This window comes from Sander vitreus, chromosome 7 (genome assembly GCF_031162955.1).
Source record: "Sander vitreus isolate 19-12246 chromosome 7, sanVit1, whole genome shotgun sequence".
Classification (NCBI taxonomy): Eukaryota; Metazoa; Chordata; class Actinopteri; order Perciformes; family Percidae; genus Sander; species Sander vitreus.
In genome coordinates this window covers 7,151,261-7,166,356 of record NC_135861.1, presented here as the reverse complement: position 1 = coordinate 7,166,356, position 15,096 = coordinate 7,151,261, and the positions used below count along the sequence as shown (strand labels likewise).

General features: G+C 40.4%; 1 protein-coding gene across 3 annotated transcripts in view; it reads left to right on the top strand.

Annotated features, from left to right (window-relative positions):
* The window catches only part of hdac7a (histone deacetylase 7a), a 72,402-nt gene extending 58,711 nt beyond the window's left edge, over nucleotides 1-13,691 (top strand). For all 3 annotated transcript variants that reach the window (XM_078254357.1, XM_078254358.1, XM_078254359.1), the window contains 9 exons: nucleotides 835-890; nucleotides 1,480-1,567; nucleotides 2,229-2,348; nucleotides 2,494-2,591; nucleotides 8,103-8,221; nucleotides 9,169-9,302; nucleotides 9,821-9,902; nucleotides 10,129-10,267; nucleotides 10,430-13,691. In XM_078254357.1, the coding sequence (XP_078110483.1) occupies nucleotides 835-890; nucleotides 1,480-1,567; nucleotides 2,229-2,348; nucleotides 2,494-2,591; nucleotides 8,103-8,221; nucleotides 9,169-9,302; nucleotides 9,821-9,902; nucleotides 10,129-10,267; nucleotides 10,430-10,472 (879 nt within the window). In that variant the 3' untranslated portion in view covers nucleotides 10,473-13,691. The remainder of the gene's footprint in view (nucleotides 1-834; nucleotides 891-1,479; nucleotides 1,568-2,228; nucleotides 2,349-2,493; nucleotides 2,592-8,102; nucleotides 8,222-9,168; nucleotides 9,303-9,820; nucleotides 9,903-10,128; nucleotides 10,268-10,429) is intronic.
* Nucleotides 13,692-15,096: the final 1,405 nt, after the last annotated feature.

Genomic DNA, 15,096 nt, shown 5'->3' with positions numbered 1-15,096 from the left:
TACACCACACTACAACCACAGTACAACCGTTCCATTTGAGAAGATCTGTTTTTGAGCTATACATATGGTAGGGAATGTATGTATACTATATAAACTAACTTACAAGACAACATAATAAGTATCTTGAATGGCCTCAATTGTCTTTACATAGCCAGAAGTTATTCACATTCTATCTTGTGTGTTTATGAAATGTTTGACTTTATGGTTTGAGTTGTACTCTCTGGGATAATAAAGATGAAGTTGACTCTAATTCACTTCATTGTCTCTTAAAAAAGCAGAGTGAAAAAATCTTAAATCCACATTTAAAATTGAATAAGGTTGGCCTTCATACTGTACTGTGTGTGACCACCCTCTACACACACACACACACACATTACAAAAAAAACATATATCATGTGTCGTGTCGGTGTTTGGTGTTTTAAGCCCCCAACGTCATCTTCCAGGCAGCGCTGCATGGAAGGCACTAGGGTTAGCCAAGGGTTAGGGTTAGGGTTAAGATTAGGGTTAGGTGCCTTGAAGTCGACGGTGGGGGCTTAAAACACCATCGAGCTCATAAAGCTTACAACCTTACACGAACCATGAAACATTGTCTAGTTTTTATCTTTGTGTTAGAGTAGTGTCTGTTTTTCAATTTCTAAATGACTGGTTTTGAATTGTGCCTTTTAAGTATAATGTTTATACATGTATGTGTGCCAAAACTGTTATATTCCTGTACATTATACAAGCCTATAACTTTGAAAGACTGGAGTTTCTTAACAATACACTTAAAGTTCTTCAGTGAAACACTGATTAATAACGTCTTCTTCTTCTTCTTCTTCTTCTTCTTCTGCACAGAACGGCTTTGCTGTGGTCAGACCGCCAGGGCATCACGCAGACCCCTCCAATCCAATGTAAGTGTGTGTGTGTGTGTGTGTGTGTGTGTGTGTGTGTGTGTGTGTGTGTGTGTGTGTCACATTCTCAGTCTGTCCTGTTCTTGCTGCACCGTCAGCAGCTTCTCTGTGGATGACATTTATGAAGTGAGAGAGAGAACACAAAGGGACTAAACGAATAAGATGAAATCTTTTTTTGTGTGTACGTTGTTTTTTTTTCTTTTCTTTTGTGATGCTTGGACTTCTCATCGTCTGCTCATTTATCCTGACCACAGTCCTGTACAGCTACCGTACTGTTTGCCATTTTACATTTCTGACATATACAGTTAGCGGATGCTCTCGTGAAGAACATGTTGGTGAAACATGAAAACCAATGAGTTTTTTTTTTATTTTTTTTTTTTATTTTTTTTTAAACCTTACAGACACTCCACACAGCCAAAGCAGAGTCAGAGACAGAGAGCCTTTCCAATATTCCCATGACTGTACATCACTCATGCTACAATTAAGCAAAATAAATAGGAGCTAATAGAGAAATTCAGCATGTCCTCTCCTCAGTTAAAGTCTTTATATTCTTCAGAACTTCCTCTAAACTTCCATCTGTGTCTATCAGGGGTTTCTGTTACTTCAACTCTGTGGCCATAGCTGCCAAGCAGCTCCAACACAAGCTCAGCGTCAGCAAGATCCTCATCGTTGACTGGGTAAGACGGCTCGTTAACTCTGGCGTCATGCTGGTGTTTTCACTATTGTTGTTTATTTTGATGAAAACCCACTGTACTGAAATACCCAATACGGAATGTATTTCCTGTGCATGTATAATTAGCCTGACAAGCCTGGAACTCACCATTGGCAGGGCTCAATCCGAGGGGCGGGATAAACGGTTATCTTTCAAAATCCCTCTGCACGCAATAGCCAACCAGAGCAACGCTAGTTGATAGATTAAACTTTTGCCGTATCCAGTTTGCAAAACTCCGAACACATCTTCCTCTTTTAAGAATGATTTCAGTGCCGTTCTTTGTTCTTTTCTCAAAGAAAAGCTTAACTCCAAGTCTTCCAGAGTCGCGGCCAAAGCCGATTCCAAAGACCGCTGTTCGCCAGCAGCAGCAGCCATCTTCTTTGTTTTCAGGTAGCAGGGAATTCACACGGAACCGTCGCAACTCTGCCGTCCTTATGTTAAGCCCGCCCACCGACTCTAGACACGATGTGATTGGCCTGACCAGAGTTTGGTTTTTCCAGCTCGCAAGCCAACGGAGAGTTGCTAGACCGACCCTGGCTGCAAATTACATTTGCTGCCGCTAGGGTGCGTCTAGATTTCTAGGCTAATGTATAATATAAATACGTCTTCCCTCATCCTCTTGCTAGGATGTTCACCATGGTAACGGCACCCAGGAAGTGTTCTACAGTGACTCCAGCGTTCTCTACATCTCACTGCATCGCTATGATGATGGAAACTTCTTCCCTGGCAGTGGGTCGCCAGCTGAGGTGGGTGAAGTCCAGGCCACATTGTTGTTCATTGTATATACATGATATTACAGCCTGACCTGTGACCAATAAACTGAGCAGAGTTTTCTACTGAATGACGACACTGCATGAATGAAATTCAACACATGTATTTTTTGGGGTTTAGGTTGGTTCAGGAGCAGGCAAGGGCTTCAATGTGAATGTTGCGTGGACAGGAGGACTGGACCCACCCATGGGAGATGCGGAGTACATCGCTGCATTCAGGTAGAACCAAATACTGCTCTGTTTAAACAATTCAACACAAGCTTACTAGGTAAGAAGAGAGACACAGATGGGCGACATATTAGAGGGAAAAATTACGATGAGTGTGCACTTTATTTTGTCATTTATTTGTATGTTGTGGTCCTCCCACCTTAGACAGAATTATAGAGACACTTTCTACAGAATATTGTACAGTACTGGTTCTCATATTCAGCAAGAAAATGAAATAGCATTTTAACCTTCTTTTGCTAAATATCTGAGTTTCTGAAGTTGGTGCAGGACATTGATGGAAACATGGACACAGAACAGAAAGTCTTTATTGGCTGTATTATGTTTTTGTTTTTTTCATCATACGTGGTATCCTATAAAATAATGTTCCTGCAGCTTTTTTCATAAAGGATGGAGCAGGAAAAATATTCAGAGTGTAGAGAATCTGAGCTAAAAGAGATATTTATTCTGTTTCAGCATGCTTTAAAAGTTAGCCCAATACTTTTTGAAAGCACAGTTTATCTTTGTGTCTTGGGTGTGAAATCCAGTAGATTAGACGACAGACAAAAAAGTCTAAGGATTACTGTCCCAATAGTTTGGCACCTGTGTTCCAGTTTTTAATGATCAGTGATAAGGATATTCAGTGGAGCTTTAATCAGACAATTTCTTCCATTTCCTTTCCACTGAGACACAACAAACACACTTAAGCTTCACATTGCCTCTGACGTACTTCTTGCGTAATTAATAACCTTGCTTATTTGGAGAGCATGTTTCTGGCACTCCCTGTTTCCAATAACTTCAGACGCTTTACAGTAAATGGTCTCCAGGTCTTGTGTTTGACAGACTGGGGATCGTTAACTTCCTGCTCGTGGGTTGGATAATTATCATCAGGGGGGTGTGTGGCACCAATAAAGTTTCAGTAGTGTAGGCGTTTTGGTTGTCTGGTGCATCCAACCCCAGGAAAACGGTGGCAACCGCATGGTTACTGGAAAAGTCGCAGACATAAGGGGGGGGGGAATTGTGCGCATGTACACAAGCATGCAAATGTTTATACTATTAGTACTTGGAGGCAAACACACAAGTTCAAACATGTACTCACACACGTACACTAATCACTACACTACACTGATGAGTCGGCCATGACTAATAAAATGACAAAATAGCTGGGCACCTTCAGTAATGACCTTTTTTTAAAGATTTGTTTTGGTGCTTTTTCCGCCTTTATTCGATAGGACAGCTAGCGGAGAAAGGGGAGAGAGAGGGGGTTGACATGCAGGAAATTGTCACAGGTTGGATTCGGACCCTGGACCTCTGCGTCGAGGCATAAACCTCTCAATATATGTGCGCCTGCTCTACCACTGAACTAACCCGGCCACCTTCTTAAGTGTTTTTTAGCAAAACGCTGATTTCCCTGCCCGCTCCAGAGCAGCCTCTTTGTAGCATGACTCTGACCTCTGACCTTTCTGTGGAGCAGAGCAACACATTATCCTATGAGAACAATTCAAAGCAGGGAGGTTGTGCACCCTGTGTTTCTGAGGGGAAACAGTTCACCTCCATGGCAGTAGCATGTCCAATTTTGCCAACACTCAAAATGTACTTGCAAGCTAAGCACGAGTGGTTAGATTAGATTACATTTACGCAGGGGTTAGTCAAAGCATTTATTATACAAGAGAAAATGTCTAATATTTATCTAGTTGGTGGAACCAAAAGCCCAAAAGGTCCGTCATATGTATATATTGTCCTATTGTCAGTGGTTGTGCCAATTAGACAGAGAAAACCAAAGTTTTTACAACAATTTACTGGATAGTTTTGACAAAAAACAAAAACAAAACAGTCTTTTTTAAAACAGTGCCCCCTCTAAAGTCTGAAGAAAAACATTTAATGCAGCTTTGAATTGTATAACATTTGATGTTTGCAGATCCATCTGCTCATAATTAAGATAAATCTGCCCCTCCCTGTTTGTTCTTTAACATCAGAACAGGACAAGTTGAGAGCATGGTGAACTAGGTAATGCTGGCTTCGGTGTTTTGTTTTCATGGTGCGAGACCTCCCTAAAGTTTTGGACGTTGTGGAGTTTCTGTATTCTCTAGACGATTCAGTGAGGTTTGTAGGTTGTTTGATTTTTTTTGTGAAATTTAAAACAGAAAATGTTTTAATGTTGTTGTTTTTTAAGTATTTGATGACAAAATTGAGTTGAACCAGTCTCCAAAGTAATCAGATCTAAGGAAAGTTGAGCAGGCCTGGCCTCCTTAAGTTCAATGGGAATGATAGGACTGATTCAAAGTATCCTTTTTATTACATAATGCCAATATTATGGCCTGGTATTCAGATCTGGACCTCATAGAAGTTCTAAGCAATTCTCTGTTTGTTTCAATCTGCACAGAGCCCCAGATGGTGAGAGGTCACCACACCAAAACTTTGCAGATAGTTGTCTGCTCAGTTACAGAAAATAATACTCACAATAAGTGAGAGTGTGCTGTGAGAGTTGGGATCACAGATTTCAGGTGAAACTTGAGCTGAATGCTATAGAAAGTAAAATATTTTTCTACCAAAGCATATGGACGAGAGAGAGAAAGAACTAGACATGAGTAAGTATTTCTGGGTCATTTTCTGCCCTTTTATTAGCTAGTATAGAGTGAAACATATGACAGGAAATATGGGAAGAGAGAGAGAGGGGATGACTTGAAACAAAGGTGAACTTGAAAGGAGAACATTGTGATTACATGATCAGAATCTTGGCAACCTGCACACCAGAACGCCAGATAAGTAGTGCAGTCCAATTGTATAGCTCAATATCACGTACAATGTCTTAATAAGCTTTACAGGCAAGAAGAGATCTGTCTTCTAATTATCATTTTAAGAGCAGTTGTTAGAATAAGTAAATAACTGCACTGCATTTCCATTAAGCTGTTTTGAAATGAAATGCTCTTGTTGTAATTACTAATAATTATTATGCTTAGCCTGCCAGTTCACATAAACTCTTTTTAGGCTCTAACGGGAAGGCACTCAACTAAAAAAGAGCATTTCCCTTTCATGGAGTCGACATCTAAAAGGGCCCCACCTGCCATCCACCACTATCGCACCATGCACCCCTTTGTAATTAAAAAAGTTTGCAAATGTTTAATGGTCTGTGGGGGAATGAAATGAAGTGTATAAGCCATTTAATGCAATACATTTTATGGGTTAAAGTTTTTGAGTGCTTTAACTTCAGAGGGGGAGCTTTGTTGCATTTTCACCTTATCCTTCACTCTCACCCCCCTTCTTTTCCATCACCCCGACCCTCACCACATCTCCACACACACACACACACACACACACACACACACACACACACACACACACACACACACACACACAAACAGACGTTCTCCCTCTCCTCCCTTGATTGATCTTTAATAAGCGTCCCCTCCTCTCCTCCGCCCTCCATCTTTCCATTAGTTTGTCTGTAGTTACTCTCTCTGGGGGGAGCGTGGCAGCTTTAATGGGTCTACAGGGTCTACAGGGGAGGTGGGGTTGGGTTTTGCGGTTAGGTGTGTGAATGTGTGGGGATGAGTGAAGAGTGTGTGCACGCTCTGCTTCATATCCAGGTGACTATGATGGAGTTTATGTCCGCTTTATGGATTGAAATGATTCAATGAATCAAAAAACGTAATACGCCACCAAAAGGATGACACAGGAAGATTTCTGCTGCATGTGCTTGCATCTGTATGTGTGTGAACATTCGTCAATGTGTAGTATCTCTTTGCGTTGTGTATATGCTCATGCTGGAATGTGTTTGTGTCTTTTATCTCTGTGTCCTCATTTGTGTCTATGAGCTCACGTTGTCCATCTGCATGCAGTCATGATTGCAGAATGTGTTTGTGTGTGTGTGTGTGTGTGTGTGTGTGTGTGTGTGTGTGTGTGTGTGTGTGTGTGTGTGTGTGTGTGTGTGTGTGAGAACGGGAGAGAGGTCTCCAAAGTCCCCAGGCAGAATAATGAAGGTAAATGGATCCCAGATGGACTGTTTTTCCTCTTTTCTCTGTGTTGTCAATGACGTGAGGAGAGGGACAAGCCTCTAATGGGAAACAGACTCACACACTCCGGCTTTGAACTCCGCCGACAGCATCGTGCCGCAAAGTTCAGACTCCGCCTCCGCCTCGGGACAGCACTGCTCTCTTCCTAACAACAATAGCATTAAGGAAATCTTTCATGTGTTTGAAGTCCACAAACAATACCGAGCAGCTACAAGCGTAAGAGCTGACAAAACAATACGACTTTGTCAAGCAGACTTGTCTTACTCAAGGCTGAGCAGCTTGTCCAACACAGAAACAATACTCCTTTGTGAGCTCTGTTTGAGCTGCGGAGTCTAGGATCAGCCAAACCTTGGTTTCACTTGTCATGTTAATTCTTTTTTTTTTTTTTTTTGATTTGATCATGGATACTAGTCATCTCAGGAGACTTCCCAGTTTGGAAACGGCCAGTTTGATTTGAAAACGCCTACATTTCACTAAAAGTTAAGGACATTCTTCATGAGCTAACTGATGAAATAAATCCAAGTTAAAGTATCAGCGACTTATTAACCTGTGAATCTATTGACATGTGGGCTACAGCTGGTTGTACAATATCACGGACGGTGTGTTAGAGTGTGCTTCTGTTAGGTCCAGATTTGACTCTTTCAATGTGTGCACTTTCGCTTTCCTCTTGTTATCTTATCTCCTATTCAACACAAGTGCATTTTGCTATGCTAACAATGATTGAACTTTGCTGGTTTTAACACCACCTGAGTGATTCAATGTCAAAAACAACTCATCTCAGTGGTGATGTCAGCACAGCAATGTTGAAGCAACAATATGTGACTTTTCCCGCTTCGGTCCCCCTACAAGTTGTCTCATTGGAACTACAGCTGCAGCTAAAAGTTACATAGTGTTGCTTTAACAGCTCTTTTTTCAGTGTTGACAGCAGTGAGAGTTGCTTTTCGACAGTTGCTCCAAGTTGACAAGTGTTGACTGCAGAGTTTGAGCTTTGAAACGGTTTTCTGAACTACGTGGTAAACCTCTCATAAGTTATCATTGAGACTTTTGAAGGAACTCTCCCTTCCTGTGACTACATAACTATACTCTGTGGTATTATCCTGTTGCTTTTTATGTGCCTCCAAAGAAAAAGCCCAGTTTCCTCTCTTCTATTCCTTGAGTTTAAGTATGTAATTACGCTCAAATGTGTACAATTCATGTGTAATTTCAATTCTCAGTTTTTGTTTGTCTATGCAGTAGCGTGATTCTGACCTCTTTAATGGGTTATTATAAAACAATGGATGCATGATACAGCCAAGAGATCACACAAACCTGCAGTAGAACAGCCATTACGTGGCAAAACACAGCAGACTTTTCATTAGCACGCAAAACAATTACACACTGGCGTTACCCTTCCAAATTGTGTAATAAAGACTTGTGTTAACCTCTATTGGCAATTAGTAGGAACTGCAACAACGTGGACATCTCTTCTCAGTCCCTTGAAGTTACAGCGGCCTGTGTGTTTGTGTCCGTACAGGTCTGTGGTGATGCCCATCGCCCAGGAGTTCTCTCCGGACGTCGTTCTGGTGTCGGCTGGGTTTGATGCCGCAGAGGGCAACCCCACTCCTCTGGGAGGTTACAAGGTCTCCGCCAAATGTAAGCACGGTTCTCCACCACACACTGCAAGTACTGTCTGTCGTTATTTTTCTTTCTTTTCTTCAATATTTTCTTTTCATTTTTTTTTTTCATTTCATTTTCATTTTTTTTTATTTTACAACATTGACAACACACAAACAAAACGGAACCACCATACAATACAAAGTAACGTTAGTCTCTTAGACATTATGCGACAATATTTAACATCTCACGAGTGAGGTAGAATGGTGTATACGTAAGAAGTATATAAACACAACTCTTACTCATACATTTAGACAGGTCGAGGTCTCTATGGTGATGGAGGGCCCCAAGTTCTCAAGAAGAGTTTGTTCTTCATATTAACCTTATGCAGGCGCAGCCTTTCCATCTGTATAGTAGACATCATTTCCTTAAGCCTTTGTTTGAAACAGGCTTGGGTGGGTAGATTTCCAAGACAGGAGAATGAGCTTCTCAGCAACCAGCATTGCTAAATGCAGAGCGGCTTGTGAATCACGTGACAACTCAACAAAAGTTCCCGTATAGCAACCAAAGATGGCAAGCGCATGATCGGACAGAATGTCTGTGGAATAGGCTTTTATGAGCCACGTAAAGATTAGTTTTTAGCAAGGGATGCCAATAAGAACTGTATGATGCTTGGGGGTATTTAGAGATACTAACAGATTGTTACAGCTCCTGTCAAACATGGACGAAGCCTTCTACCTGCTAGCTCGCCGCATTACTGATGCAACCATAATTATACAGTAGTAATTAGTAGTTGGTAAGTTGCTGTGGGAGGATCCACAAGGTAAAAATATCCAGTTGTTTTCATAGAATATCGGAAATTATAGCAAAACTTTTGGTAAGTCTTACAGTACGTTTGCAGCTTACCTGTCAAGCTTTATTCTGATTGGCTTTTGCATGGTTCATACTTCACGTTAACATTTCTGTGTGTGTTTTGTTGACCACAGGTTTCAGCTTCCTGACCTCCCAGCTGATGTCTCTAGCAGGGGGGCGTCTGGTTTTGTCCCTTGAGGGAGGTCATGACCTCACAGCTATCTGTGATGCATCTGAAGCCTGTGTTAGTGCACTCCTGGACATACAGGTAAGGCATGCTGGGTAATGGAGTTATTTTTTATAGGTCTCAACTTCAGGGTTATCTGTTTAACCAGCAGATGAGGGAATCATTTATATGCAGTGATTAAATGCTTTCCAAGCTGGAATTTGAAGTTGTGGACTATCAGAGGGTTTTGGAAAGTTAGCAGGCAGAAAAGCCAGGAAAATATCAGGGGGAAAAGTTCTTTTTCTCCTTTATATGATTTTCTTTTTACTTATAGACACATAGTATATTGTAAGAATGACCTACTGTAGAAAATGTGCATTTTAACTTTAACATTTGTGTATGGACTCAGGAAGTATCTGTATTTCAATGACAGGAAATATTTTTTGTATTTTTTGTTGTTTTGCTATAGGTATAAAGTTGTTTCTGCAATATTCTACAATATAATGCTGAGCACGTTTTACCATATCTATTCAGTTACTTCTTAACCAAGCGTTTAACCACTGAAAGGTCAGAATAAAGGTGATTTGAATGTCTTCATGGCTTTTTCCTCTGTCCTGTAGGACCCACTGCCAGAAGAAGTCCTACTCCAGAAGCCCAACGCCAACGCAATCCGCTCCCTGCAGACCGTCATACAGATACAAAGTGAGCAGGACTAACATTTTATTCAATTATTCTTTTTTGTTTGTTTACCTTTATTTAATCCTGTGAAAGTCCCATGAGAAATGTGAGAATGTTCATTCTCTGCCCTGCCCAATCTGAGTATTGTAATTAACAATGTGTCCCTCCGGGATATGATACTGAAATCAGAACAGGATCCACATCTGTGAGCTGTAACCTGTATGTATGTATGTATGTATGTGTGTTGCAGGTCAGTACTGGCAGAGTGTGAAGGCTTACAGTGGAACAGTGGGTCTGTCCTACCTGGCTGCTCAGAGAAGAGACTGTGAGGAAACAGATGCTGTCAATGCTTTGGCTTCGCTCTCTGTGGGAGTCCTTTCCAACAAGAGGTACAGCACACACACACACACACACACACACACACACACACACACACACACACACACACACACAAACACGCATGGTCTTGCAATCAAGAGAAGACAAAAATCACACTTTATGTCGGCACCCCCAGCTTTCCGCTCACGTCTATTTTTCAAACTTTTCTCCAGCCTTCCTGACGAGCCAATGGAGCATGACAGTGACTCCATGTAGAAGGATCCGACCAATCACCTCTCACAACTTTCAGGATTCGGGCCACCACCTGTATCCTCGGATCTCTTGCGCTGTTACACGACCATAACGGGGGGGGGGGGGCTTATTCACATCTGCCTTATTCACACACATGCACGTCCACCAACACACAATGCTGGACCTCTAAAGACCTGCAGTATGAGCACCTCAAAGCTGGTAACCACCTCAGCTGAAGCCAGCAGCACTACCTGCAGCTGGGAAACCTTCTGAAACCTCACCAAAGACCAATACAACATGACTTAAAAAAAAAAAAATATATATATATATATATACTTTTAATGTATCCTGACTGACATTGGATTTTGTGGTTGTTCAGAGGTCCAACACAATAGCTCTGTGACCACAAACGTTATAGGAACAGACAGAATTCAGATGCCAGCTCTGAATCCTCTTGAAGCACTATGTACCAGCAGCCTTAACTTTGCCTTAACGTAAGGACCAACAGGATTTAGAAGGAGGAGACTTTGGATCATAAATTCTTTCCTCGTCTGCCACTTTGCAGAATGACAATATGACATCAGGTGAAAGTATATTCGCATACACCTGATGGATGCAAAGAATATCAAGAAGAAGAAGAAGAAGAAGTGGCCACATCATAAAGAAAGGAATATGGAAAATACGACATGGAGATTGTCTGTTTTAAGGATGTCATTACATGCAGTTTAACCACTAACAGAAGACAACAAATAACTTGAGGGAAAGAGAGAAAATGAAGACACAAAATGGACAACTGTGGGTTTTTTATAACAAAGAAAAAAAGGCAAATGCCCTTGTTGTTTTATTGCACTGTTCATTCCATAATGTGAACCATAAGAAATTCCAAAGCTCTGGGATAAAAAAACAAACAAACAAACAACAGCAACTCCTCTCTGTAGGTTATTTAATAGTTTTTTGAAGATTTGGATAAAATTGTGTTTGCTCTATTTTCCCCACTCTTCATCTGAAATGTCTTATGAAGTCTCTGACTCACTCTAAGGACACATGTTGGCCGAAATACTGTAGACTGTTGTGTTTTCTTATGAAGTTAACCTGAAAAGTAGGCAAGATTTTATGGATTTTTTTTCCTACTGCTGTTCAGTGTCTTAGATGCACACATATACACATAAACATACCTACACACACACACACACACACACACACACACGTACAAAGTTATGATGAACTGTCGATGTACCACTAGTATTGAAAACTGTGTATTGTTGTTTATATTTGAGACTAAAGGAGCGTTCATTCCACCGTGGCACCACTAAGGACCATTGTATTGTGCTATAGTAGCAATAATGTTAATTAATGCACTTAACGGACATCACACAAAGAAAACTGCTTTTAGACAGCCTGCACTTGGCAACGGGACTGTATGGAAGCGGCACATGGGACCAGTATGGATACAGCTCTTACAGTGACTCGACTTTTAAAAGACAACATTTGAACCTGTGGATTTAGGTGAACATCATATATGCAGACTTCCGTATACTGTTTTATTTTGATGATGAGCCTTGGTTTGAATGTTTTCTTCATTATCTTATCTTGTTTTTCCACAGTCTTATTAAGGAAACTAACACATTTTTGTTGTTGTTTGTAATTGAACGTTTTCCATATGAGACTCTTCTCCGCAACTGTGCTTAGTTGCAGCTCTTTTTGTCGTGTTACAATCAACCTTAGACGATGTCATGCCAAACATGTGGGTGCGCCATCTACGCTGATGTTTGAAGTCGAGGTTCATTTGAAGAAGTTTCTGACTGCCCTGCCATTGGGGCATGTGAGGGCTCTGCATTCCAAAAGTAAAAATAACAAGATCGTGTTTCCTAGTTTGGAGGTTTTTTGTTGAAATCCATTTTTTTCATACACACTAGGTTTGACCAGTTTAGGCTTTTGATGAGCAATACTAATGATTTTTAAATTAGCGCTGAAGATAGCGGAGACAAAAAATTGTGGACAGGATAAAAAGCACAGTTTTCTGTTATTTCCATCATCTAAACTGCATCTAGACACCAATGAAAGTGAGACTAATGGAATTCATGTTTGACTACTTACATGGCTTTGTCTGAAAGTGGAAAGTGTTGCTTTGGAAGCAACACTTTCCTTTGAATTTTTACATCCATGATTGGATTCAAAGCAGTGCAAACAGGTTTTCAATTCAAATATTTGATTAAAAAAAAGGGCCTTGATTTGGTCTTTGTGTGTAAATGTAGCTTTTGTAAAAAGAAATCTCCACAGCAAGTCAATGTGACTGGTCGAAGGAAGTATTGCCAGTTAAGTATCCAGGTAGGAAACTGCATGAGTGTTCAGTTTGCCTTAGTCAGACCCTGGGCATCGTCTGCCCTACAGAAGGCCCTTAAAGCTTTTGTATTAAGCATCACGGTAGAGCTAAAAGTTAAGATTTTGCCTTTGCAGAAGTCCCGCTGCTGTAGCACTACTGCTCTAACCCAGTAGGAATTATTAAGAAAATGTTGTATAGAGGATTGTTATTCTGTAATGGGTGTAACTGAAAAGGTGCAAAGGTCATTCTTTTAGTGTTGTTTATGGTATTCTTAACAGTAAGTGACGGCATTGAAACAATATGCCGTGTCTCTCTTATCCAGCGTGCCCAGCAGGTGCATGTGGTGTCTATGAAGTAAATGTTGTCTGATGTGTCGATGAGGGTATGTGTGTGTGTTTGAGAGAGAGTGTTTGCTATTACATGTGTAGTACATACGTAAACTTCTGGCTTATGTTTTGTACATGCATCTGCAAGTATTAGTATGTGTGTGTGTTCGTCCGTCAAATACTGTAAATGACCTCCTGTATTATATTTCCAGTGGCTGTTTCTTTGTCTTGTCTTATGTAGAGGCCAGTATTGCCTCACATCTTAATTCCCTTTATTACTGATGCCATTTGTACCTTCTTCTTAAAGAAAGATATCACTGTAAATAGAAAACTCCAAGACCAAAATACACATGTCACACATGTGCCTTGATGCATTCAGTAGGATGTGTATTGGTAACTCTTAACTAACTGGACTTACAGTAACTCTGTATATCTATAACATGACATTGAAATCTTTGTTTCATGCTATTCTTCATTATTTACCTTTTATGTGTTATTTTTTCCTTCACATTTCCTACCATGTGTATGTATAGAAAGATTGTCTATTTTGTACTGTTATTTTTGTCTTTCTTGATTAAAAAAAAAGGATTTCCAGTAGAAGCCCATTTTTGTCCAAACATCATCATATAGTATAATGAATATAGCATTAACCATCTTCAATACCTTGATTAAAAGTAGGCCCTGATTGGCTGACTTAGGAGAAATAAAACTAAAAAAGAATAGTGCCTGGAAAAAAAAGCCAACACATATGGATGCTTTACCATCCTTAATGGAAATGGAAATGGAAATTGATTTATTTGAAACAGGGACAATGCACAAATAAACATTAAACTTGTTAAACGAGAATATGTCTTGGGCCAGGTTATAGCAACAATTGCTAATTTCCACCTGTAGTCGCTAGGCAGGTATGACAAATTAAAAAAACAAAAAAACAATTAGCAATTGAACCAATATGCTATGCTCTATTGTTAATGCACAGTGGTGTTAAACCATAACACCAACAACGCTGTAGGCAAAAAATTCTGGGATTTAGGGTTTTATTTTGTGTCTCTGGTGCTTCCACACGCATAAAAACTTGGAAAAAAAACATATCCATGCTGTTTTAAGTGAGATACGGGTTTCTGAATGTGTCCTGCCTTCAGTCTCTGGGTGAGCTGTTCACTAGCCGAAAGGAGGTGGATAACCATAGCATGCTAGCGCTAGCATGCTAGCTCGTTCTGAATGGCAAAACACTGCTACAACACACACTAGTTCACCATAATCTACAAAAGAACTACGTACCGATTCTGCAGATATTCCACGCAAAGTTGGAAGTGTGCTCTCGTTTAGAAGAAGTCTCCCGGCTAATCCTGCCTTGTACTACTGAAGTCGTAGAAACAAACAACTAGCTAGATGATGTCATCTTACCTAGCTACTGCGCATGTGCAACTGCCAACAAAGATGTTACAGCAGTGAGAGGTCTCAATCTGTAGCTAAAACAGAGACCTGAACACAGGGTGAAAAGAGGAGCTGCAGCAATGTGCAGTACAACAAAAATATGGTGTTTTTTGAAAATTAGACCATGTAAACCTATTCTGTTACATGGTACAACCTCAAAATACAATTATGAAACTGAAAATGAGCATAATATGGCCACTTTAAATGTTTGTGTGAACGGTAGGCATGACAAGCTATGTGTTAAGGTACACCTTTTCAGTCATTGCTATGTCTTTTTTTTTTACATTGAATTACTTTGTGACTACCTATTTGGATACATTTCTGTTTGAATCAGTCAATCTAACTTGAGATGACGTAAATGTTTGGATGTCATAAACATATATCCCATCCATTCCACTTGACCATAATGGGGCATTGATCCCAGCTGTGAAATGTCCCAAGTGATCGGCGTCATCGACTCGTCATCCTTCTCGAGCAGTCAGCTGCTTAAAAACCTGGATCCACAGAAGTAGCCAAACTTCTCAGGTCTGTGAACTGAACTCTTATCATGTTTTATCGATGA